The sequence below is a fragment of the Takifugu flavidus genome, chromosome 11 (genome assembly GCF_003711565.1).
Source record: "Takifugu flavidus isolate HTHZ2018 chromosome 11, ASM371156v2, whole genome shotgun sequence".
NCBI classification, from domain to species: domain Eukaryota; kingdom Metazoa; phylum Chordata; class Actinopteri; order Tetraodontiformes; family Tetraodontidae; genus Takifugu; species Takifugu flavidus.
Window position 1 is genome coordinate 15,371,759 of NC_079530.1, and position 26,590 is coordinate 15,398,348.

The 26,590-nt window shown below is 51.2% G+C and overlaps 1 protein-coding gene across 26 annotated transcripts in view; it reads left to right on the forward strand.

Moving 5' to 3' along the window:
* Positions 1–25,278, forward strand: part of kcnma1a (potassium large conductance calcium-activated channel, subfamily M, alpha member 1a) — an 86,034-nt gene extending 60,756 nt beyond the window's left edge. For 4 of the 26 annotated variants that reach the window (XM_057048080.1, XM_057048083.1, XM_057048079.1 and 1 more), the window contains 14 exons: positions 5,154–5,186; positions 5,495–5,575; positions 8,735–8,828; positions 12,293–12,419; positions 12,500–12,724; positions 13,229–13,421; positions 16,158–16,271; positions 17,421–17,504; positions 18,762–18,892; positions 19,531–19,725; positions 19,959–20,077; positions 20,198–20,422; positions 21,100–21,128; positions 22,444–25,278. In XM_057048080.1, coding sequence (XP_056904060.1) covers positions 5,154–5,186; positions 5,495–5,575; positions 8,735–8,828; positions 12,293–12,419; positions 12,500–12,724; positions 13,229–13,421; positions 16,158–16,271; positions 17,421–17,504; positions 18,762–18,892; positions 19,531–19,725; positions 19,959–20,077; positions 20,198–20,422; positions 21,100–21,128; positions 22,444–22,595 — 1,802 coding nt within the window. In that variant the 3' untranslated portion in view covers positions 22,596–25,278. Of the gene's footprint in view, positions 1–5,153; positions 5,187–5,494; positions 5,576–8,734; positions 8,829–12,292; positions 12,420–12,499; positions 12,725–13,228; positions 13,422–16,157; positions 16,272–17,420; positions 17,505–18,761; positions 18,893–19,530; positions 19,726–19,958; positions 20,429–21,099; positions 21,129–22,443 lie in introns of those variants that run through there. The other 22 variants (XM_057048093.1, XM_057048095.1, XM_057048092.1 and 19 more) reach the window with 16 other exon arrangements.
* Positions 25,279–26,590: the final 1,312 nt, after the last annotated feature.

Here is a 26,590-nt window from a genome sequence, read left to right on the forward strand (position 1 = left end):
TGTAAACTCTGGGTCCTCATCCTGCACAGGCTGAGGCTTCTGCGTCCATCATTCCATCTCAGAATTGAAATCACACTCCTCTTGTGCATTTCAAGTCTGGGCAGTTGTTGGGCCCTTTAGTATTATTATTGTTATTTTCTTTTTTAACTCATGGGAAAAAATCTACTTTCATGGAATCATGGAAAAAATACTCCTGAGATGTCATAGCACTAGATGACCTCTAGATGGGGCTGCCGTGCCAGTGTCACACAATATAACTTACGTGATGATGTTTGTAGAGGAAACAAACCCCCCCGAAGGCCTCCAGTAAAAATGCAAGGACGAAACAATTATATTTTCTAGCACCGGGAAAATATGTCTAATCAAAACTAATTTTATTGCTATTGATTATTATTGGATTTAGGCTGCAGGACAGCGTCTGCCTGTCCTCCAAACTTCTGTTTCATCCCTTGCACTCTTGCTGAGTGCTGAATCTTTACAGCGACACATCAGAACTGTGTTTTTTTTTTCTGTGGAGCATCCGTCCTATTCAACATAGTGCCCTGATAGCTTCTGTTCCAGTAGGCTGAAGACCAGGACTGATCAGGTCTACGTAGACATTTTATCAGGGCAGCAGTGATGTTGAATCTCCACTTAAGAATACCATGAAACGGACACTTTTACACGCCCAGAGCTCAATCTGTGTGTTTGTGAAGTCAAAGGCATATGTCATTGTGTGTCTGTGCGTGTGTGTGTCTTGTGTTACCCCCCACCACCACCACTTCCATGTGTCCGTAATCGTCTCACAACATACGTAAACTGTGCACAAGCCAAAACTCTGAAGTCAATCAGTGTCAGCATGAAGTCGCTGCACTCGTCTGCCATGCTGTGATATCTCTACCTCCCCTTCTGCTGAAAACAAACCGGCCATTTCTGCATGCTTATTACACGCTCATAAAGCACAGGCGCACGCCGACGGACGCCACGGTCCCTGACCCACAGGCTACCATGTGTGATTCCCATTCTTTCCTTCGGAAGATGCTCAAACATTCTCCAAGATCTGATTTGAGAGTGCGACTGGAGAGCCAGAGATGGCGCGAGTGTCTGTGTGAAGGTGTCAGACAGTATTATTCTGCTGTCTGTTTGCACCTTGACAGTGAAGGAATGGGAACCAGGGACTGTTTCTGCCTAGCGTCACAGCAATCTAGATGTGCTGCTCTGGGGACTTTCACTCCCACTGCTCTTGGGGTTCAGAGCTTCACACACACACACACACACACACACACTGCAGCCACAATACTGTCACCAGCTACAGAGAGTTGCATCCTCACAACAGGATCCTTTTTCAAGTTTATTACTTATTGTTGTAGAAGATGTGCATCTGGCTTGAGTACACATCGATAGATTTGATTTATTTTGTCACACAAATGCACTTGTGTTTGAATTTTATCACTCAAATTTGTTCAGATTCCAGTTAATGGTAAGGAATCACACTATTTGTTCTCTCAATCAACAATAAAGTATTCTTGATACAGGCTTTAAATGGCACAACATATTTTCTAATGATGTTCAAACCCAGTGATCAAGAGCTTGCTAACGTTGACTAGCATCAGGCTATCACAACACAAACAGCCATACAAGTTTCCTGCTCCACACACATAAACAGGCGCACTATAAACACACCTGTGAGCGGAGCTTCCCAGCAGTAGTGGAGGAGTGAAAGCTGCTGCAGTGTGACAGCACTCGTGAACGCATGAACTGGCCAGTCTAGACTAGAGCGCTAGTGTGATGCCGTGGACAGAGGCGCTGCAGCTGCATGATGGGGATACAGGTACGTGATCCACTCCTTTAGCCAAATGCATAGAGGATGTTAACAAATCCAAACTGTATGAAACACTGTATGAGGTTTGCTGCTGAAGACATTGCTCATGCCTCTTTTCCCTGAATGGCTCCCTTCTTCTCTCCTGTCTCCTCACCCCTCTTGTCCAATATTATGATTTTTGACTTGTTACAGCCTTAGCACACAGCTTGACCTCTTGAAAACCATCATAATCACAGTGACTTCCTGTTTGTGCTCCATGTTGTGTCGAAAGCTGCATTTGAAATCCTGAATTGGCCACTAAGTAAACCTGTTTTAATTGTGCTTATTTAATCCTGAGGCTCAAGTCTGTGGGAGCGGGTGACTAAGGCTTGCACTTTCTGATGAAGTTACCTCCAGACTTCCTCTCCCCCCACCCCTTGGATGAATATTTCTCCTTTTTTGCCATTAACCTGCTGCTTTTCCTCTCCTCTCATCCAAATACATGACCGTAGCCAAGATGTCCGTCTACAAACGAATGAAACTGGCATGTTGTTTTGATTGCGGCCGTTCAGAGCAAGACTGCTCTTGCATGTCAGGCAGTGTACATAGTAACATGGACACCCTTCAGAGGGCCTACCCACTTTCCTCTGTCTCTGTTCATGATTGCGCAACCACTTTACGTGCCTGTAAGTGACACCGCCCAACACATGCTGTTAAATGTCTGTGATGTGTGCTTCATGTGCAGAGGTACCGTAACTGATAGGTGTGTTCCTGTGGTCCATGTGGAGTAGCGTGTGACTGTAGCTGCTGCAGACCTGTCTCTCTCTCTCTCTCTGTCTCTGTATCTCTCTGTCTCTCTGTATCTGTCTCTCTCTCTCTCTCTCTGTATCTCTCTCGTTCTGTCTCTCTCTCTCTGTATCTGTCTCTCTCTCTGTCCCTCTGTATCTCTCTCTCTCTCTCTGTACCTGTCTCTCTCTCTCTCTACATTAGTGTGGTGGGTAGTGTGTGTGTGTGTGGTGCTGTGGCTCTATGGTGCTGCTGTACACGACTGTAGCTGTCAGACGTGGCTCCGCATGCTGCGCCACTCGTGCAGTTGTGTGATAAAATTACCACTGATAATAAATGTTTTTGACCCTTTAAAAACAAAAAGGAAGGTAAGATGTGTGTGTACCACTGGACTGTACTTGTGTTCTGAAGGTTTTGATGCGTCGTGTGTTTTAAATCATTTATCTTGGGTTTGTTTGGTTTATCATTTGAATTCTTTTGGGTTGAGCTGTCTGTGTATTTTCCTTTTATCGTCTATTTTTTGACCTTTGTTTTAACTCCAGACCTGACAAAACGCTAGAAGGGTGAAGGCTCATAAATCCGGCGCATCGACACGTTCAACATCAGGTGGCAGCAGCTCCAGCATCCGTTTCGGGATGGCTGGGACCGTTTTAAGCTGCCTTAAACGGACGTCTGACATGTTTAGCGTCTCTCCTGGCCAATCTGGGGGGGAAAAAGAGCAGTCGACAGGATGAAAAATCAAATAACCAGAGAGCAGTTTTATAAGAGAGGAGAGCAAATCGAATCTGAGAACTTAAAAATGAGTTAAAGGAAAAAGGTCGGGGGGCAAAACCTCCTGGATGTTCCTCCTCCATTTTCCTCTGGAGTGGATGAGAGCTACTAAATTGTCTGTCAATTAGACGTGGCAGCAGCAGGAGCAGAAATCAAAGCTCCGCTTTAGGACGTACAGATCTGATTTCCTCCTCAGCATTCTCCCACCGTCCGCCGACTCAGCCTAGATTAGCGTCAAACATGGCGTGATGAGTTTGGCCCGGCCTCTCGCAGTTTTTCGGCCCGCGCTGAGATCCCTCGGCACCAATTAGTGGCCATTACATGGTTACTGATCTCAGTACTCCCTCAACCCCTGTAGGATTTCAGGAAAGCCTCCCCTGTCTTGGATTTCCTTCCCTTTTCAACTCGGACTGCGTCTGAACAAAGTGGGCCGGCTGCACCGGCGCGTCGGGCTTTGTCAGGCGGGATTGTTGGATTTCCTCTCGCCATTTCCTGCCGCGTTTCCACCAGACAGGGAGGATAAGACGTCTTTGCTCGTGATGACTTCATGCTGTCGGTACATCTGAAGCAGTTTTCCGAGGATAATAATCGATCGTGCTCGTCATTGATAGCAGTCGGACCACACAGACACCACGTTTGTGTGGCCCTCCTCTAATTAGTTACGTTATAATTGATGGGTTTCAAAAGATGATCAAATCCTGAGCGCATTCGCACATAAAAGGTTAGAAAAGTTGTCCTAGAAAACAAGTTTTTCTCCTCCCAGTGGTTTGTTTGTAGTCGACAGCTCAGATATCCCGCTTTAGTTATTTTTCCGTGTCTTGGAGCATCTTAAACACTTTTTCTAGCGTACCGTTCTGTCAGTTTCCTGACCTCCGGAGTTGCTCACCCAGTTGCAGAGTTTACTTCTGGCCCTTGTGCGATGCTCCTTGGTGACCGGGCCACCGTCCCAGTCAGCCCAGCTGGGAGAAAAGTGAGAGACGTGACACGTTGTTGGCTTTTTTTAAACTGAAGCTGCAGTAAAGACATCCAGGCCTGGGAGGTGCTTGTGGCGAGAGCTGTGGCCTTCTTCTCTGCGGGTGTGTGCATGTGCACATCCTTGTGTGTGTAACAACGTGCGCTCGTATCTCCACGTCCGTGCATGCGTCTGCTCCTCATCGCCGGGGACCTGATCTCTCCTGACACAGAAATTATGTTTGCATTTTCATTTTTCCAGCCCTGCTGGTCTGTCACCAAACTTGCCCTGACAGCTCCTGTCCACCAGGCAGCCTTACACCCCCCCTCCCACACACACACACACACACACACGCACTCTGTCCTATGCTGCCTCGCTACGCCCCAGACGCTAGCCCGTTAGTGTGCTGCGCCTCTGTGGCGCTGGCAAATTGCTAGAGACAGATGCCAGGGCCACTGCGGGTCCCTGTTTGAGGATCTGTGTCACAGGCCAGCTTGGGGGCCCCTTCTGACCTTTACTACTGGAGTGAGTAGTGGGTGTCAGCACCAGAACCAGTACCACTACACCAGTGCTATTATTACTACCCTCCTCACTCGTGATACGGCGGATTTTAGTGGATCTCGGGGGGACGACTCGGCGAGAAAGAGCCGTTTGTTTGCCCTCACGCGGGTGGTTTTTGGGGTCAGATTCAGCTCCTTTTACAGTTTTAGACAAATTCATCTGACCCACCTGCCAGATATTCTGTCATCTTTATCCATCCATCCCTCCATTTGCTGCACCTCCATCCACCACGTTGCCGTCTGCTGTGTCATCACGTCCTCTGTCCCTCTGTGTGACGGCCGCTTGTCTTTGTATTCTCTTTAGCCACTTATAGATTTAATGGATTTGTCAGATCATGTAAGTGTGTTTCTCTGTTCTCTTCTCTTCTTCAGCCGTTTTTCAACATAGATTCTTCATCACACCATTTGACATGATTAATCATGTTTATTTTGTCTCGCTAGTATTTTTTAAAACATTTCTGCACATCCAGATATGTAGATCTTAAGCTGTGTTCAGTAGGTTGAACACTGAACTGTTATTACCTAATGTCCCCACATATAGACTGGAAACTGAAGCAATAATTCCTGATTGAACTGGCAACTAATAGCGAATTCCTTCCCATAACGCACCCTTGAACTATTCTTTTTGCATTGTGCTGCGTGTAGCAGCAGATGGCGCTACAACACCAGGGAACAGTGGAAGCCAAAAAGAGGCTGGTGTTCGATTCAAAGCTGATTGCAAGTTAGGTAAATCTCACATTCCATAACAACTGTTGAAAGCCTTATTTCTGACTGAACTCTAAATCCCCCACCTCTATGTATATGCTTTGTGTTTTGCTGGGCGATTCGATTGTTGTTTAGGAATATTGCTTCCTGGCGGAGCTGCAAGTAATTCCAGCAGTCATTCCCATTCCTGTGCAGCAGCAGAGCACCAGTGCATGGCAGAGAAAGCTTTTCACGCAGTTGCGGTGCAGCAAAACGCAGTCAGGGACAAACCAGTTCAGCCCCGAGGAGAGTCCCCCCCCGCCCCCCCCGCTGTTTCGACTCTGGGTCCCGGCGAGCCGATAAAGCTTGCATGCGGGACAGCACCATCATGTGATTAGCATTTCGGGAAGGGACAGTTGCCGTCTGGGTGGTTCAGGATGCACAGTGGAGCTGCCAGGGCGGGTGAGCGCGCTCGAACGCTGCGCGTGTTTGACAAGGGCCAGATGAATCCAGGAGCGATCGGTGGCGCCCCGTAAATCAAGGAGGCAGCTGACGGTCGGGATAAACGTCTGTTTATCGCCCGGGGCCACCCAAGCATGCTCTCTCTCCCCTCCAACCAACCAACCACCCTGTCCCCTTCAACTCTGCAGCCCCCTTGCAGTGCGCGCTAACGCACAGCGTGCGTGCGCGTGGATCGCAGCGTGTTTGCACAGAACTCGACACGTGTGTTTGTCAGTGTCAGAGCTGGTTACTGCAGAGGACATCAGGATCTTGATGTTCTGATGACGGCGACACTGTCTGCGAGCCTGGAAATCAATTCCACAGCCGATCCAAAACGAGGCCCTGCATTTTTAATGAAGACGAAGCCTTTAAAATGAATTATACTATAAATTATTAGGCGTCCTATTATATTTTTCCCGTGAAAGTAGCATTCAAACATTAAACTTATGCTTGAGCCGACAAACCGTCTGATGAGATCTGACATAACCACATTTGCTTTGTTCGGAAAGAAAGAGGAACACAAGTGCTGCGTGAAACTGAAATGATTAATTCAGACCTGTCCGTCACAAATAAAGGGAACGTTACGCAGAGTTTAGCGAGTTTAGCTCCGTTTGCATCACGAAGCAATGACACCAAAATTAAAAATGCACCCGTGACTCCGAAACACATTCCAGTTATTAATATTTCACCCCCCAAATGAATCAGCAAAGAGTGGAAGCTAATTTCCTTGTCGAAGCTCTCGGGCCTCCCTCTGACTGACTCTTTATTCTCCATTGTTTGACAGTATCGGACCACGTTAGGCCGTCCTTTCAAAAGCGATCGATTAAACCCACCGCCTGCGCCTCCACCTCCAACACCTCAAATGCGTTGCTTCCCGACACCCTGCACCCCCACCAGGACCCGCCGCTCCACCCGGGCCCCCCCAGCGTCCCCCTTGTTAATAACCGTAAAGGAAGCCTGCTCCCCAGGCGGCCCGAGGCCGACCCCTCCAAACTGCGCCTCAGTATCTCGGGTCCAGGAGACATGGCGGCCAGACCCCTGGCCCAGAGCCGACTGAACCGGGCCCGCAGTCTGCCGGTGAAATACCGCTACCACCCCAGTAATGCCATGCTGCTCAATCACAGTAGGCACTGTAGGTTGCCCCCTCGGTGGGATGCATCAGCCAGTAACCCCGCCTGTCCTGCCCCCCCCCACTGTCTTTTTTTGCTGCATGGCGGTTCACGCTGGACGAGCTGCTGCTGCTTTGCACAGATTTACCCACTAACGCAGAGGCCCGGCGGCTGGACTGGGAGCCCAGTAAAACCAGTCCATGGGGGGCGGGGGGTAGTTTCTTTTATGGGAGCTCTTTAAAGATCTCTCTACATAAATAAACATTAAATTACATTGCTGTGGACTTTTGTTCTTAATATAGTTCAAACCAGGAGGAGCCTGATAAATGACAGGAAATGATTATTTTTAATGTGTTGTTTCTATGTCAGAATTATTTGTCGAGTGAAAAGCGTTCATCAGCTTAATGCCTAATTGCACAAAGGAGACGTCAGACGGTGACATTTTATTACAACAGTAATATTTCTTATCTTTTATTAGCAGAATTAGGTGACACTCAAGTAAAGGGGAGATTGTTCACGTGCCTGGAACGGTGACGGTTTGTGGAGTGCGCATTGATTTGAACTAATATCACGCTGTGTTATTGATTCCTAACCAGAGATCTAATACGGGTTTGAAGTGACGCTGCGTTTGGCGTTGGCGGAGCGGAGCGGAGCGGCTGAGTGTCTGGGCTCCTGTCGCAGGCTGAGACGTAGATCAGACTGAAATCTTCAGACGACCGGGCCTGGCCTCACTCTGGCTGCTCCGTGTCGTCTACTTTTGTGAGACTCAAAGTTAAAAATAGTGTTTGTCCCCCCTTTGGTAGCGCGGAGGAGCACAGTTGACAAGAAGCTAAACTTCAAAACAAGTAGATTCGAAATAGTCGCGTATTAAAAACCAAATATTTGCCATTTTCTCGGCCTTTTGTAAGGAGAATTTCCGATGCTGGATGCCAAATGACCCCCCACTGAGCCCAACTGCCCACTAAAAAGTACAGTTAGCATGCTAGAGCTAATATAGCCTGTGTTGACTGATAAGTAGCGTCTGTAGCGCTGCAGCGTGAGCTGGGTTTCCATAGTCTTTTGGGGGTAAAATAAATAAATAAAAGCAACCTGCTAGAATCCATCTCCATAACCTTGATTTATTCCATTCTCATTGCTTTCCCACACTGCACTGACAATGGCCGCCTGTAGCGTCACATGGCTATTAACGGTGTAGGTACGCAGGGTCGTTCCCACGCAGACTGCCGAGGTCAGCCCACCTCACAGGGAGCCCCGAAGGCCTGACAAAAGCACCCCTGGGAGCCAAAGTCCAGGGGATTATGGGAGTCTCCCGGTCAAACGCTAGCTTTTCCTTTCCGTGGTTTCCACCCGCTTCTCTCAGATTTACCACCTGTTACTAATGCTTTCTTTACTTTTCCCCGATTTGACACCGAGTTATTAATTTCCTGACGCTAAACTTTATTGTGTTCATTCTCTTCCGTTCACTTGTTTTGTTTGCGATGGTTGAGTGATTGCTGGCTATTATTTGGTTGTTTTTTTTCCCCCGTGTCGGGTCCGGAACCCTTTCCCAGCCCTCCGCGCCTGTCCTGACATCCTGTGCGTGTTTTTGCAGTCGAAGACGAGCATCCGTCAACCCTCTCGCCCAAAAAGAAGCAGCGCAACGGAGGGATGCGGAACTCGCCCAACTGCTCGCCCAAAATGATGAGGTAAGAGACGCCCGTCCTCCTTCCAGACCTTCAAACGCGGAAGGAGAGGAAGTGGGATGCCAGGGAGGGGGGGAGGGAGGGAGAGACTTCAGAGGGAGACGCTGCTGATGCTGAGATGGTGGGAGTTTGGATGGATGGGAGGGGGCAAATTAAGGGTGGCAGGAGGAGGCGGTAAGCAGCTCGGTGAGAGGAGGAAGGAGAGGTGCCCCGTTAGGCGCCGGCTGTTTGGGACGGCGCTGTCAGCTGTTAATGACGGAGCTGAAATCAGATTTCTGTCACCAAAACAGGCTGCGAGGAGCCGTTTGAACGCTCCTCCGGCTTTAAAGTCCCAGCTGTCGCCTCCTCCGCTCTGGTCCACATGTGCTCCTTAAACAATGGTGGCACTAATGACACCAGCAGCCAATCAGAGGGGCCGCACGGCTGCTTTTGCCCTCAGGCCGCCCCTCTGTGGCGGGAACGCCCCGCTCCTGCTACTTAAGGCCATATGTGAGATGTAGCATCGCAATCAAATATGAATTCAGATATTACCTTCCTTTTATCCCGTCCCGCGCAATTAAATCGCCGTTAATTGATTTTGAAAGATAAAAAGGGGGGAGGTTTTTGTGCGCGCCGGGCTCCGAGGCGGCGTGGAAAACTGGAGCTGGGCGGGACAGGGCTGGATGTGGGTGTGGGGGGGGGCAGGACCGCCACCGAGCTCTTAATGGAGCCGTCTGAATGTACAGCAGGACACCCTGAAGAGGACGCTCGTCCCACCAGAGGAACCTGCAGCTCCTAAAATCCAAAAGAACACAACCGTTCACGCCTGTTTCCCTTCAATCCGCACACATAAGAAGCCCCCCCCCCCCCCTTCCCGAGTCTTCATTATTAAAGTTTGAACCCTCGGTTTTCTCTGCCTGGTTTTGGTTCTGCTCCACATCTCTCTGCACACGTTTGAGCTGGACCTTCCTTCCGTGCACGGCGAGCCCCCCCCAGGCGGCGCCTCCCCCTCAGTTCTCCACGCAGGCAGCACATAACGAGGCTCCTCGCTCGCTGGCCCGGCCATTAGCCCGACGCAGAGTCGTACCCTTCAGTGCGGTCTGCATCGCAGCACCCTCTCAGATGCCCCCGCTCAGAGGCGCAGAGCTACGGCCGCTCCAAAAGAAGCCAGCCCGGGTGGATGCTGGCCCGTTTCCAGCTAAGCGCTAGTTTAAGCAGCCGCTTCGTTCGCCTCACTTAAAGCACAAAACCTTCTCTCGCCTCCTTCCTTTGGCGTCGATGGTCCCTGTTTGCAGGGTAATATATGCGTCTCCGCTTTGATCTCGCTGTGATAATAAGTCTTGCAAGTTATTTACTCGGTTCTGAAAAGGCTTCAAAGTGGTGTCAGAGTTTTCTCTGCTTTAGGGCTGCTTCTGTATTCTGCTGGCTCTTGGGTGCCGGGATGACAGGTCCTCTGTATTAGGTGGAGATTTTCTCTTTTTTTTTTTTTTTTTTTGCTTTTTGCTTTTCCAAGACTTCGCCCTCAGCAAAACATCAAATTACTCATCATCCCCCCCCCCCCCCCCCCTCACAGCTGCCCCTGTCAACGTACAACTGCGTATATATTAAACAGTTGTGCTTTACAAGGTGGATTTTATGCACAATGAAAAGTGATTGTTTGAGGTAGCCTAAGGGATACTTTATTGTACAAGCGGGTTGGGGGGGGTAGAGAGCTAGCATACGTATCAAGTATGGTTTTTACAGGACTCGCAGCCCGAAGGCCTTTGTAAATAAATAATGATCAACAGATTGGCTGTGGGCTTTTGAGAAGCATGCCTTTGTCAGTTTGCATGATGGGGAAAATTTTCAAAGCTGCCTTCGTCTGGCAGAGAGGGGCCGGGGGAGCGCGCACCCCCCCACACACACATCCCCAGCTTTGTGACGGCAGAGTGATACGCTGGAATAACTCAACTCTGTTTGAAACACACCCTGAAAGGATGAAGGCGGGGGGGCAGTGCCAGAGAAAATAATCCTCTGGTAAAATATTAGATCTGGGAAATATCAGCAAAAACAAATTGACCGGAAAGATAAAAAAAAAAAAAAGGAAAACGTGCATGGGTGGTAAAAGCTAACGAGGTACACAAAATATATAATTCATTAACAACCCCGTTAGCGCTCAGATGCTACATCCCTCTCACCCGGGCCTCGCCGCGGCTACGTCGTTAGCATTAGCGCCAAATCATTAGCCTCGTTCCCGCCAGCATCTCCTGACGAGTCGTCGTGGTTCGCAGGAGATGTCACAGCGTCACCCACGGCTGGCGTCCCTTGGGTGTGGCAGCCCCGCTCAGACGTCATGTCTGCCAACCCCCCCCCCCCCCATACTGAATCTTGTGGTAGGCTCGACCCGAGGCAGGGAGAAGGCAGAGGAAGGAGGCGGCGTGCGCGGCGTCTGACAGGCTGCCACTCAGGCCGCTGACAGCTCTGTGAAAGATAGCTGTCTTGGCAGTGGGAGCTGATGCGGCAGCTCGCCTGCAGACGCCAGTCAGCGCCCTCGCCGAGGCAAGCGGCGCCGAGCAGATTGAAGTGACGGGCGCTCTGTGGAGCTGATTGGTGCAACACGCGGCCTTGGATGAAAGATTCAGGCTGAGTGTAAAAACACTAAACGCTGTCAGTGTTATTATCACCTGCACTAACTGATAGAGGAGAGAGGCTGGCTAATTGACAGTTTTGGGGGGGTTTTGGGGTTTTAAACTTAACTTTTCCTGCGACGGTATGCAGCTGGAATGCAGACTGAAGGGAAAGCGGCATCAAAGCCTCGTCAGCCGGTGACGGCGCTGATAGATGAGAGTGAGGAAGATGTATGTCAAACTCTTCGAACGCTCCCTCCGACGTCGTTGCTTCCGCAACGCTCCAAAATTCTGCATTTGGGCTGTTTTAACTGAGGCTAATTTGCAGATGAATCGCGCGCGCCGCTGCTCCTAAATGAGCTAAATGTTTGAGGAAGGAAGCACAATGTTGAAGCCGTTTCCTGCAGGAAGGAGGAACTCCGAGAGCTCGTCTGGTGGGATAATGGAAGGCGCGAGAGAGGCGCTCCGAGCCGACCGGCAGAGGTCCGTCCTCGGTCGGTGCTACAGCAGATAAAACTCCCTGTTGTGGATTAGCTTGTCTGGTTGTGACGTGCCGCTGAAACATTAATGGTCGTCAGTTGCAGAAGCAAAAATGTGATTGGGCAAATTCCTGAAATATTTAGGGCGCGAAGCCTGTCGGAGCTTTTACTGTGGGAGCCGCGCGGCGTCGGGAAGTGGAAGAGAAGGTAAAAGCTGGTAATTGGCCTCGTGTTGTCGTGCCGTTCGGGCGGCGGCGCTCACGTCTCGCCGCGCGCCGCCAGGACCCGCTTCTCTCATCACTCGTTTAAAAACCTCCTCTAAAGAGTCGAAACTTTGACCTCTGTGTGCTGCAGACGCCCTCACGTCTCGGCCTGTTTTCTGTGTGTCCGTGTGTCTTCCCAGCCGTCACGACCCTCTTCTCATCCCCGGCAACGAGCAAATCGAGAACATGGACATGAACGTGAAGCGCTACGACTCCACTGGGATGTTTCACTGGTGCCCGTCAAAGGAGATCGAAAAAGTCATCCTGGTGAGTGGAATCCTGCACTACGGACCACAGAGACCATGTTCCGGGTTCCGGGTTTCCTGACTCCCCTCCTCTCCCCGCAGACTCGGAGCGAAGCCTCCATGACGGTGCTGAGCGGCCATGTGGTGGTCTGTATATTTGGGGATGTCACGTCTGCTTTGGTGGGGCTGCGAAACCTGGTGATGCCTTTAAGAGCCAGTAACTTCCACTTCCACGAGCTAAAGCATATAGTTTTCGTGGGCTCCTTAGATTATCTGCGGAGAGAATGGGAAACCCTGCACAACTTCCCCAAGGTCTCCATCCTACCGGTGAGTGCACCAGTCCGCCGCCAGAGGAGAGGCTTTTAAAGGCAGAGATCTCGGCCCAGCTAGCGACGCGCTGACATTTTAGGCTAATGTGCACACTGACGTCCTGAGAGCCATCGTCACGCTGATGTGATCACACAATCGAGTGATCATTCGGCCCTCCCCTGTCTCATCCGGAGCACTGACACATCCTGCACGTCTGAAGGGGGGTGGGGGGGGGGGGGGCTCACATGTGCCGCAGCTGCAGAAGCCGTCTCGGAGTGCAGCCCGCTGCCTTCCAGCTTGTTAGGCCTGACTTGACTGATGATCAGAGGAGAATCTGAAACACAGCCCTCAGCAGAGGCTAGCCTTTAGATTAGTCCGTGTCTCTGACTCCGGAGTGCCCGCTTCCATCCGTGGAATGTCATCGCCTCCAAACAAGAATACTTGTTAACTAATTTCCCAGAGCTCCGATCTGCTCACTTGTGAACCGTTTCTCTCTCTCTCCCTGTTCCTCTCACGCTAAAGGGGACGCCGTTAAGTCGGGCAGATTTGAGGGCTGTCAACATCAACCTCTGCGACATGTGCGTAATCCTGTCAGCCAATCAGAACAATATCGAAGACGCCTCGCTGCAGGACAAGGAATGCATCTTGGCATCACTCAACATCAAGTCTATGCAGTTTGATGACAGCATCGGGGTCTTACAGGCTAATTCCCAAGGTAAGGGGTGTCCTGCTGGACCGCTGCCCACAGGGGACAGGTTGTGGACAAAAGAGCAGTCACATGGTGGGGGTGGAGGGGGTGGAGGGGGGGGGGGCTCACACCCTAACTGCTCTTAATTGAAATATTGTGCGTCTCCGCTGCGTCGGTTGTCTGTTCTCAGCCGCGTTCCTGGTAATTACGCGCGGTATAATATTTTTTAATGATGTAATCAACGCGACTGTGTCATTCGATGCCCCCCCTCCCCCCCGATCTGGTGTCTGGCAGATCGTCTGGAACAGATTGTGGATGTTTGCAAACACATGAACCTGGCGTCCCATCAGGCCTCATCATCATTAAGCAGCAAGTACAAATCACCAGGCAGGCCCATTCAGCTGCTCCTCATTAGTCACAGCAAAACAGCGGCACACACACACACACACACACACACACACACACACACACACAGCCTGCCATCACGCGCCCCTGCAAACAGGTGATCCCGGTTTCTGATTGGCTGATGAGTCGGGAGGTTTGAACAACAAACATTATCTTTAGTGCAGAACATTTCCAGGTGTTTCAGGAGAACGCCGACACGGTTCCGTCGCCCGCCTGGCGCGAGTGACCCGCCGTCGATGGCCGTGGCGCCGAGGAAGGACGGGCACGTGTAAATCTTTGAGTCCTGGGAACTCGGGAAGTCCCCGATAGACGAGCGGGGCCCCCTCCGCCCGCTGGGTGGATGGATGGAGCCTATTGTCATCAATGATTGGCTCGTCCATCAGCCGCCCATTTCAGTGATAAATACTTCACTTTCGGAGGCGTGCGCACAAACCGCCCCGACGTGCAGCCGTGCACGCGCGTGCACGACCCTCCTCTTGTTTCAAAGGTATTGTTTTGGGAATTTCTCCCTCCGAGCAGTACTCCTGTTCAGACACTGTACGTGGAATTTAAAACACGGAAAGGCGGATGAATAAGTAAACAGGCGCCATCCTGGGGGAGAGCTTCTCACGGCTGCTGCAGCGTGTAGTCGACCGCAGAGCACGGCTGTGCCCGGGGGGCTACAGGGAAGAGGGGGCATGGAACCCAGATCTCACACGTCTGTTGTTGCATCAGAGTGGAACGAGCAGGGCTCGGAGGGCTGATTCTTCACCCCGGCCATTAAGACACGTGTGTTAACTGTCAGAATTAAACAAACGGCTCCAGATTTCTAAAAATGAAAGCAGAATGAAGGCGATTGATAGAGAAACGCACAGAAAATGTCCCATCGACTGGATTTTCCTCAGGTTGACTGGTTTGCGGATTTAAAAGTAAGCTAGCTACGGCGGTGCTAAACTGCTTCTCTAAATGGAGGCTAATGTCAAAAATGTCCTTCAGATTTAGCAGCGCAGCATCTGAGCTAATGTTGGCGGATCTGGCGAAGGTCTTAGCAGCTGTCCAGCTCGCTGTTTCTGGACCCGGGCGGCTCTGGAAAGGCCCCGAGTCCCCCTAAAACCCCATCTTCCTGTAGGTTTGCTAGCATGCGACGGGAGTACTCGGCTGTCACTCCGGGGTGGAGTGAACGTCGTCGTTTATGGGCATCGACACAATGATGTTTGCTCTGTCTGAGCTGGTGCTCCTCACGTGCACGGAAGCGTCAGCCCTCTGCTATTTCCAACTTCAGTAATTGGTGTAACAAGAGGTCTGATTACCCACGCCTGAGTGCGGTGTGTGTGTGTGTGTGTGTGTGTGTGTGTGTGTGTGTGTGTGTGTGTGTGTATGTGTGCTTCCTGTTGTGTAGTCAAACTCTTTGGTGTCTTTCCTGTTGCAGGGGGGGGGGGGGTCTCTTTTGTAATGTAAGCAGCTCATTGAGTTTGTTGACAGAGATGAAAAACTCACAAATACACACGCACACACACACACACACACACACACACACACACACATATGAAAAATGCACAGTTCTTTTAAAAGTTTGTGACCTGAATATATTCCCCGCATTATGTTTCCTGGGCTGTGGCACTATGGGCTGGCGTTCTGCCGCAGTCAGCAGTAAATGATGGATGTCAAAACACAGCTGATGCATTATGCATCGAGCATTACAGATTTAAGGTGTTTACTTGTCACTTTGAGGAAATGCAAAAAATGTGAAGTCATGTGGATTCATCCTCCTGTCACTTGCACTTGTATTTCATGGTTCTCAGCCACGCCACTTCCCATAAAAGGTTTTTAGGATCTACTTCACCAATTTTATTGTAACAAAATGAACAACATTTAAAATTTATGGCTGCTGGTTGATGGAGGGACGTGAATGCTAAATATGTCTTGGCTGACCTCTAAAAGCAGAGGAGCCGTGTTGCACTTTGAAGACAGGTGCCCTGTTCGTCTCCGTCCAGCTTTTATCGCCGTCATGTCACGTACGATGGCGCGAGCACACGCCAGAAACACGCTTGTGCCCTGGCCTCCACTTCCTGCCATAGGCCTAACAGCAGGGCAGGCTCTGAGCTTATGCTAGCGCTAAGGCCAACATGTTATTACGTTCTGTGGAAAAAAATATTTGGGAAGGAACTCTGTTACTTTGGGAGATATCTTTTTAATTTAGACATGAGGAGAAAGGAAGCGAACTCATGCCACAGCACCAGAAGGCTCTAGTTTCTAGGCTGCTAACCTATGCTGCACCTCCAACAATGCTAATGCTAACCATGCTACCACGTTGTGCTTTTACCTGTGTTTATTCCTCCTTTCTTCCAATCACAGCTGCTGTTTGCTTTGGTTGTGCAGGTTTCACGCCCCCTGGAATGGACCGGTCATCTCCAGAAAGCAGTCCAGTACATGGCTTCGTGCGCCAGGCTTCCGTCACCACGGGCTCCAACATCCCCATCATCACAGAACTCGGTAAACCTGACAGCCCCCCCCCCCTCCCCCCCCCCACTAACGCTGATAACCTCCTGACTTCGCGACACATGTCCGAGCGACTCGCCGTTCATTCGGAGTCGATCGTTCCTGTTGAAAAAGAGGAAAAACTGCAATTGATCTGAGGTGAACTGAGCGGGCTGGTGGTGTTTCCATGGCAGCGGTGGAGGATTTTACCCAACTGAAGTTGATGTTTGCATGAGCTCGACTCTCCGCTCCGGCGAGCTCACCTGCGTCACCTGCAGGCGCCGGGAGCCGCCTTTGCTCGCTGGAGCGTTGTAACCGGAGGAAGTCGGATGGGCATCTTTTGAACTTCCCATCCTGCAATTTGTCTCCTAATGCACAGGAGAGCCTGATGGAGAGGGTGGGAGAGGGACGGGGATGAAAAGATATGGGGGGGGGGGGAGAAAACTGCCTGGGTTGCAAAATGGGTCCATTTATTAATAACAATGGCAGCGGTTGTATTCCCACTGGTGGTGGGGACTCATGAAACTTTTACATCTCCAAGGGGGCTTCTAAAGCCGCGGAGGCCGGCCACTTTGTCTCCCCTGACCCAATTAGGGAGCAATGGAGCATGAGGCCAGCTGAGAAAATGCCAGAACGGGGAAAAGGAGCTAGCTAATATTACTTGGAAGCGGAGCAGCCATTACCTGCAGAGAGGCGCTCCCATCAGCCTGCATACGGAATCGCCGGCGTGGCCGCGCTGCTCTCACACATCCAGTGGTTGAGCAGCTCGCGCCTCTCAAAGCCAACTCCGAATGTGCGTAAGAGCGCTCGTTCCTCGCTGGAATCGCAGCGTCAGGCGTCCGGTTCAGGCTGCCAGCAGCAGATTAGCGCTTCACGTCTCATTAAGGCGCCGGGTTCTCCTGGCTTTGCGTGGGAGGGAGGTGTTGCAGATAAGAGCGTCTTCATCCCCTTTGTCGTCCAACCACGGAGGAGTTCGCTGTTGTCTGCAGTGTTGTGACACATGTAATCCAGGAGGTGCCGCCTTCTCCTGGTCCGAGAGCGAACCCGGACCAGGCCAGGGTTTCAGAGGCAGAGAAAATGCAGTTTTTTTTGCTTTTGTTTTCCTTCAGAACTGTGAATAACCTCCCCGTTTCTCCCTTCCCTGCGCCGTCTCGCCGCCGTTAGCTAAACCTGGCAAACTGCTGCCACTGGTTTCACTCAGTCAGGAAAAAAAGAGTGGAACCAGCATACAAATGATAACAGAGCTGGGTAAGCCGAGCCTTTGTCACCCGCTGCTGTCCTCGCCCTCGCCCTCGCCCTCGCCCCGCCCTCGCCCTCCGCCCTCGTCCCTCGCCGCTCCGCTCCGCATCACTTTGTCTTGATTTGTCTGGCTGCAGTCAAGGCCCTCGCTGCTCCCATGGCTTCACTTTGAACACATTCTGCTTTTTAATTCTTTTTTCTGGTTGAAATCGACTGTCTTGTTTTGGCCCATTTCAGTGTTTTATTTATTTATTTGTTCTTCTTCTTCTTCTTTCGGGGGTATCCCCCCCTCCCTCGCTCCAGTGGCATCACAGGCTTTTGATCATGCTCTATCTGTCCTTGTGGCTGTTTTCATAGCAACACCCCCACACACACACACACCGACACACACTCCCAGTTCAGTCTTCTGGCCCTGGTCCTTTTGCATCAGCCTCTCGCTTCTCTGACTGACGTTTCTGTTCCACAGCCGCCAGAAGCCTGGAAAGAAATCAAATATCAAAGACAGATCAAAGCATCTTTTAAGCAATTTGTGTATTTTGCACATCGTTTCTCCTGCTTTGTCCTTTCTTCTTCCCCCCCAACCAGAACTCTGAGATATCAGAGGAGAACTAAAAGCATGTGTGCCGCTCCCTTTCTGCATCTAAGAGATGCACTAAATGGAGCGTTTGTTTCGTGTTCTGACACTTAAGCTGCAGACGAGGCTGAAAAAATATCCTGTTTTTGGCCATTTAAATCCACTCAACCATCCATTGAGCACATTTTATCCATTTTCAGATGGAAAACTTTCGTAAGCTTCCTTTAATGTAGCTCTTTGATGTTGTGACGGACTCCTTCGTGGAGGGGAACTGAACACTCAGCATGCCTTCTCAGGTGCACGGGTGTCTTTGTGACGCTGTCGCCATTGTTGGAGTCTCACTGTAGAGAGCTGCGCTCTCTCCTGCTCGCTATCTCCGTCTCCGATACTAAAAGCACCTGAAATATTCCACAGTTGGGACTTCTACAATGGTTTCCACCGTTTGCTTCATAGCTGGAATTCTTTCTCCGGGAGTGGTGGTTTGTCTTTGTGTTTGAACGTGCATGTTCTGTAGAGTAGATGGAGTCCTAAATGTTGGATTATGGCCACTAAATACTCACCAAATGATGTCAATCATGGTTCTGATCAGCCTTACACACCACAGACGCTCCCTCTTAAGCTTAGACGGGTCCCAGGTGTGTGTGTGTGTGTGTGTGTGTGTGTACTGACTGACTTGCTCTCCTCCCCCTCAGTCAACGACTCCAACGTTCAGTTCCTGGACCAGGACGACGATGACGACCCGGACACAGAGCTGTACCTCACTCAGCCCTTCGCCTGCGGCACCGCCTTCGCTGTCAGCGTGCTCGACTCCCTCATGAGCGCGGTGAGTTGTCAGAGCCCGTCGTGGCGGGCGGGAGCCCCGCCCCCACCCGCCACGACCAGTCGTCCTTCCTGACCTGTCATTTATTCTGGCAAAGCAATAACCGGAATTTTAAGGTGATGAAAGAGAAGAGCGACTTCCCCTCCCCTCGTCTTTTTCACCCTCACTTCTGGTGAGCAACTGATGGCTTCATCCCAGCCGCCCCCTCTGAGGGGGGGGGGGGGGGGGTCAGAGCGGCGCCGTGCAGGAGCGGAGCAGGCGTCAGCTGTAGTCTGCTGCCGGTCAGAGGTGACACCGGCTAATGGACAGTGCTCATCCATCATGAGGCTCCGCAGGCCTGTCAGGGGCCCGCGGAGACGCGCTGCCACTCCGGCCCGCCTGCCGAGTGACATCGGCTGTCTCCGCACGGCGAAAGCGGGTCCCCATCGGCTTGAAGGACGAGAGAGGCCGACGTCCGCGGAGCACAGTTAAACCGCTGTTTGAGAAGCCACTCGGGCGTGGCGGCGTGTGGAGATCAGCAGTGCTGCGTCTGATTGCTCATAACGTCCACGTGTAGCACGGCGAGGGGGCGGGGGAGGGGGAGGGGGAGGGGGGGCCTGGACCGCGGCGCCAGGTTACGGATCTTTCCCCCTTGTCTGCAGACGTACTTCAATGACAACATCCTGACGTTGATCCGGACGCTGGTGACGGGAGGAGCCACACCAGAGCTGGAGGCCCTGCTGGCGGAGGAGAACGCCCTGCGAGGAGGCTACAGCACGCCGCAGACGCTGGCCAACAGGGACAGGTGCCGCGTGGCCCAGCTGGCCCTCTATGACGGGCCCTTTGCTGACTTGGGGGTAAGCGGACCTGTATGCAAAGTTGACACTTTCTGGCAGCACCCAGCAGCACACATCCTGCGGCGGGGGGAGCGGCCACGGGCGGACGAGCACGTTAGCGTTAGCGTCCACACGTCGGGCGGAACATCACTAATCACACTGATTTTCCAGAGGATTTCTCAGCTCCACTGATCAGGATCATTAATCGGACCTGTTGTTGACGTTGACTCGCCTTTGTTTTCTTGTCTCACTAGGATGGGGGTTGCTATGGAGATTTGTTCTGTAAGGCTCTGAAGACCTACAACATGCTGTGTTTTGGAATCTACAGATTAAGAGACGCTCACCTCAGTGTTCCCAGCTCGTGTACAAAACGGTACCTTAGATCCGAAACAGTTAAATCTGCCCCTCTGACCGTCTGATGTTGGCGCCTCTCCATCTTTGACCCCCCCCCATCCTTCCCCACCAGCTTCATTCTCCCATGTTTGCTCCGCAGGTACGTGATCACAAACCCGCCGTACGAGTTCGAGCTCGTGCCCACCGACCTGATCTTCTGCCTCATGCAGTTCGACCACAACGCGGGCCAGTCCCGGACGAGCCTGTCCCACTCCTCTCACTCCTCCCATTCCTCCAGCAAAAAGAGCTCCTCCGTCCACTCCGTCCCACCCTCCAACCGGCAGAACCGCAGCAGTAAGACCCGGGAAGCCCGCGACAAACAGAAGTACGTGTCCCTCCTGTGGCGTCCTGGTCCGTGTTTGTGTGCAGAACCTGGTGGAGGCTGTGTATCGGCGTGTTTGTGGTCTGTCTGTGTACCGTGTGCTACACCTCCCTCACCATCACCCGCCTGCGATCATGGCTGAAATCGTAACATGAGCTAGCTACGACGCCCGTTTCCTGGCTAGCTGCCGCGCCGCTCGCGTCGGTTGGAAACCGGGTCCGATTGAACCCGCTGTCTCGTCGAGTCCTGTTGCATCTGTCCCTGTTCTGTCTCGCCTCCCCGTCTTTGTGCGGTAAACGACCCTTTGTCTGTGGAATCTTTGCGGCGCTCACGATCAGCCGGCCTGGTCTGTGGGTCCTGGACGACCCGCCCATCCCACCAACGCCCGTCCGCAGTGTCGCCCATCGTGCTTCTGTAGCGCATGTCCATGTTTCTGGATGTTTCCGCAGGCAGTGTTACACCTGAAGGACAGTTCAAAGCACCTCCGCTCTAAAAGCATGCAGATTTGTTATGGTGGACGAACTGTTCCGTAGATGTTCAGCCCTCGATACATCTTCAGCCCGAGATGTACGCTAGTCTCAACACTGTTGTAACACAACTGAGCTTTAAATGGATTGGTGTTGTGTACTGACTGTAAATACCACGTACTCACAGTAGATTACTTACCTCTCTCTCTGAAGTGCAACAAGGATGAATAGAATGGGCCAAGGTACGCAAGTTAACGATTCTGCATGACTTAGCAAGTTTTATTGGAGTTCTGATCATAACTATGTCCTGTGGATATTGTTATGACGGGGGGGGTTGACTCATTTCTCATGTTGTCCCAACGCTGAGTGAACCTCACGCCTCAGTTTAAGCTTTGCTTTCGCGTGAGAAAGCAAAGCGTCTGCTTCTGCTGCCTCCCCCCTCCCATGACCAGGACCATCCCCACACTGCATGAGGTTAATCCAGAAGAGCCCCCCCCCATGACCTTTCTTTCATGGTTTCTTTCTCATCTGTCCTGCACTTCTCTGCTTTTCTTTGGACTCTGTTCTGGTTTGCACTGTGTGAGAGGTCTGCGTGTTTGTGCATCTTCCCTCCTCTCGAATGCTGTTAAATGTCCGTTACCGACGTTCAACCTCGATGTTTCTCCTCCCGTCGAACTCGGTAAATTAGTATCGTCCTGACATCATCATGAAGTTTCCCCCCCACTGCATAAATCAGGATCGGACATGTAGGTCAGGCTTATTTAAACCCCTCCGAGCAGCCAAAAGTCGTCCGGTCCTTCGCAGTTGGTCACACCAGGAGAGAGCTCAGCGCGACCAATCGGGGGGCTAAATTGAACAGGGATTTGAGTCAATAAGTTCCCTACTTGTAACCCAGCGCACCTGATATGGTGGTTTGAGGCGACATCAGCCAGTTCTCCATATCAGACTCTGGAGAGAGATGGCAGACATCTTGCTTCACCTCAGGCGCCATTCAGCACATCAAATAGCACTTCTGGAACACACAGACCCGTGGCCTCAAGCCCACACACACACACACACACACACACACACACACACACACACACACACACACACACACACACACACACACACACACACACACACAGGGAGTACATGAACACACAAGGTTTGCTCCACTTAGCAAAGTTAAAATTTGATATTACAACTTTCCCCAAAAGGAAGTGACATCCTGAACGACAGCGCCGACGCTGTGAAGTTCAGCAGACGAGTTTACAAACTTCTAATAGCCGGCGCACATCGCTTCCCCTTCCCCGCGCCCTGAAACAGGGCGCTTAAAAGAGCTCTCCGGAATGACAAGGAAAAGTCTTTTAAATCTCTTCTCTCTCAGAACGACTGTCAGAATAAAAGCAGAACTTGCCCTGAGATCCGAGCGTAGCAGTGACATTAGCTGGAACCAGGAGCGCTAACGCTGTGCAAGTTGCTTAAACTGAGGCCGCGTGCTTGCTGCTCGTGCCGTGTTGTATTCCAAGCTAACTCTGCCTTCTCTTCTTCCCCTCCCGCCTCGTCTTTCGCCAGAAAAGAAATGGTTTACAGATGAAGCGGACAATGCCTACCCCCGGAACATTCAGATCAAGCCCATGAGCACTCACATGGCCAACCAAGTCAACCAATACAAATCCACCAGTAGTCTGATTCCACCGATCAGAGAGGTCGAGGATGAATGCTGAACGCGGTTCTCCCGACGCTTCACCAGGCTCTCATTACGCTCTTTGGAAGGAAAACCCGGGGAGACGACCCTCAGAAGGGGGTGTGTACCGATGATAACGACGGCCACGTTGAAGACCGACACACTTCCCTTCACTCATTCTTCAGCTCACGGGTTGGACAGAGACCCACACTAGAAGGGACCTCCTATGTGTATACCGTTAATGTTACTTCCACGCTCTTGGACATTGTTTTATTTATTAATGTATCCATAGTGATGTACATAATGACAATCAAATAAGGATTGTACAGCCCCTTCCCCTTAGCACTTTTTTGGAATTATTTTATGAGCTGAAAAAAAAAAAAAAGAGTACTTCCTGTAATTCTTTGCAATAGTTCACCGCTGTGCGACCGGCCTCCCGGACTGGGGGGGGGGGGTCCTCAGAGGACGAGTTGTTGCGGCGATAAACTGATCATATCACCCAAAGATTTGTCCAGATGTGTCACGTCGAGCCCGCTGGGTCTGACGGCATCGTATCGCCCGTCTGCTTCTGTTCTATTTGCACTAAAACCGAACGAGTTTCTTTTCGACGGAACCTTCAGGTTCCCCCGGTGAGGAGAGGAAGGAAGGAAGGAAGGAAGGAAGGAAAGAAGGAAGGAAGGAAGTTGGGGAGGGAAGGCTGCTAGGCTGTAGGAGGCATGCCAGTTTTCTGTTCTTAGGTCGTCTTACGTCATGACGCAGCAGACGCACTCGAGCGCGCGCTACATCATCGCCCATCGCTACGCCCTACAGCGCCCCCGCTGGCCTGTGCGTGACAGTGCATCTTCGGGATACGATATAATAAACCTGGGTTTGGATCTACAAAGAGAAACGCCACGTTGCATCGAAAAGCAATCTATGGTTGAGCCAGCAGGACCAGCAGCTGCGGCTAAAATGGGAACACACACAAAAAAAGAACGCCACATGTCGCATAAAAGTGGGCACGAATGGGTCCTCCTCTGACCCGAGCACCCGCCTGGCACAGGACTGGCACAGAGGCAGGAAAGTGCTTGGATGTTCTCTGTGGCCAGTCCAGACGTCCCACGTCTGAAACCTGCTGTTGTGTCCCGTGTGTTCCCAAATGCAACACGTGCGTGTCAGATCCAAACCCAGCCGTGATTCGGAGGTGGTCGCACTAACACGGTCGCGTCGTTCCATCACTAAACACGATATATTTGTAGTTATTTTTCTAGACAGAGGAGCTGAAAAAGATATTATATTTAAGTACGACATCATATCAAAGCATCAGTTACGGATGTAAATAAAGTATCAATTGTAACCCCCCCCCTCATTCTAGGTCACCTTGAGCAGCTCTAATTCGCTATCCGCTAACGAGCATGCGCAGCGAGCGGATGAGAGGGGTTCTAATCAGATCAGTGTGCTTGTCCGTTCGTCGCCTCGTCCTCAAGTGAACATTTGACCTGTGACCACGTCGGTGTCGCACTGTAGCGAAAAGATTTCTGCTCAGAACAACACGTGTGCGCGCGTAATCGGGCCGTTTGTGCGTCTTTAGCTCGCGGCTAAAGAAATTGACAAGCTGATTGTTCGTTGCTGAGACAGACTTCAAAAAAGGGTCCCGTCGCAGACGTGGAAATGAGCGCCAGTCCAGCGAACGATCCGGTCCGGAGGGAGAGAATCCTTCGTTTCCCTGTCTCTTACTTATTTACCGGGTTTACATTCCATTTTGTCCACTCGGCGTCCACCTACCGCTTCTCATTTGTTTACAGAGCGTTTCCCTGGTCCTTAAACGCAGCGCCACGCAAATCCCAAACAGGAGCTCACCACGGAGTGCAAAGGTCGTTTTTGATACCCCCGTTGTCCCTCGTCGTCCCGCCCGCCTTCGCCCCGTCATACGTGTCCGTGCGATGTCTTGGAATTGTTTGTATACCTCTGAAAGTTTTAGAGTGTTTTTTAAAGTGCCACGAGTTCAGGCGAAGCATCCTTCAGTCATTTGGGTCCGATCGGGGTCTTCACTGTGAGAGCGCAGTCTTGTACCGGCACGGAGAACATCCAAGCCATCAACGCCTCCGTGCCGGTATAGTGCCAGGCGGGGTGCAGGGGGGGTCCAGAGGGGGGTCCGTTGAAGTCCCACTATAAGCGAAAAGTGGCGTCTGGAGAGCAGGATTTCGGGGTTCGGGTCAGACGTGGATGACTAAAGGATGCGCTGAGGCTTCACACATCACTAACAGTGTACGGCTTTATTTTTGTGAATCTATTTTTTTGCTGGAAAGGATGGAAATAATAACTTATCTGCTGGGAATTGAAGTAGTGACGATAGAACGTAGAACCTAGGGAGGGGACGCGGGCTTCAAGTCTTAATCACGCATTCAAATTGCGTACAGCAATTTTTATGTTTTTATAATTTGTTGCTATTTTTGGCTGCCTATCATTTCAGGAAGAATTCAGGACGTCGCTCTTATCACAGATAGGGTCTGTAGGCGCGTTACCATCGCGGCGAGCAGGAGGTTGACGCAGCAGACGGGTCAGAGCGGGTGGGATGGGTGCACGGGTGGCGCGGTGGTGCTGAGTCGATCTTCCTGACTGTCCAATATAATCTGCTGATAGATAAACTGTCTTGTACAAAACGTTTGTACATAGATTGTACATGGTTTCTTTTTGTATTTTCTCAAAATAAAATGGATGTATTTGTGTTCTAAACCATGAAATTCTTTCGCTCTGTTTTTTTTTGTGTTCATACTTCCTTCTTCCTGTTCAAAGCCCCCCCTGACATTAGTCCAGCTACACGTCGGCTGATGGGAAAATCAGACCCCCTCCTGACCCCACCTGTCCCAGCAGGAGGCCTGACTTTAATGTTTATTGTGTTTTCCCAATTCCCACCCCACGGAGGGGTCCGGTTTGGCATTAGTCTTGATTTACGTGTACTGACGCGCCATTAGCTGCTCCGTCACTTCCACCCGTCAGTTTGAATCACGTCCACGCCGCCTCCTGTATCTACATGAAAGTGCTGACAGCAGGTACGTCATGAAACGCCGCGGATTCTATTCTTGGGGAAGGTTAGCCGGGCGCCATTGAAGCTTTTTCCTTTTTTAATGCACTCTGGATTCATCATTACCCCCCCCCCCCCCCCCCCTCCGTGTGGTAGCGTTCCCAGGGCCATGATGCTCTTCCTGGTCAACCACGTGAAGGACCGCCTCCAGAGCGAGCTCAACAATCTCCTGACCCGGTCTGAGGACGTGGCCCAGCGGCACAAGGAGTTCGCCGACGTGCTCCAGGTCAGACTGAAGAAGGCAGCCGGGTGATCGCCGAGTTCAGGGAAACGCACCTGCGGTGAAGCGGAGCCTGCGCCGAGCCCCCCCGTCATGCACTCATCGCGTCCAAACCTCGAGTCCCGAAAAACAAAAACCACAAAAACCGCCTCTGATGTACAGTAGGTCCATATTAGTATCCCCCTTCCCCCCTGAAAAACAGAACCTTTGTTTTGGCACTGCTGTCCAGAAGGTCCGACCGCTGGCTCTGAATCACCGTCACATTTATTTATTGACGTCTTCCTTGTCGATAATTATGTTTGCATATTCGCTGCCTATGTGTGAAGTATAACGGTAGAGAACTTGTATGTGTAGCTTTGCTTAAAACCCCCAAAACACCTAAAATGATGACGTAAACAAGCGGTTCTTACTTTGTTCCGAAGTAACGTCTGCAAATAAAACATATTGGTGTTTTTCCCCGGTTTATGATAGATGAGGAATCACTTAAAAAGACTAAAAGTCTGACTTATTTTACTTCTATAACAACATAATCAAAGTTGTCCAGCAGACCTCTCCCTCCTTTTAGTAATCATGCTAAGCTAACTAGCTCACATGCATTAATTAATCAACTACCGGTGTGGTGTAAAACTCCAGCTGTTGCCCATAACACCCTCCATTTATGGACACGGCCCCCTCCCTTAACCCCCATCAGGCACAGACAGGACTTGAACCAGACGCTGGTGACTCACGGTCGCGCTCGTTCCCACCAGGC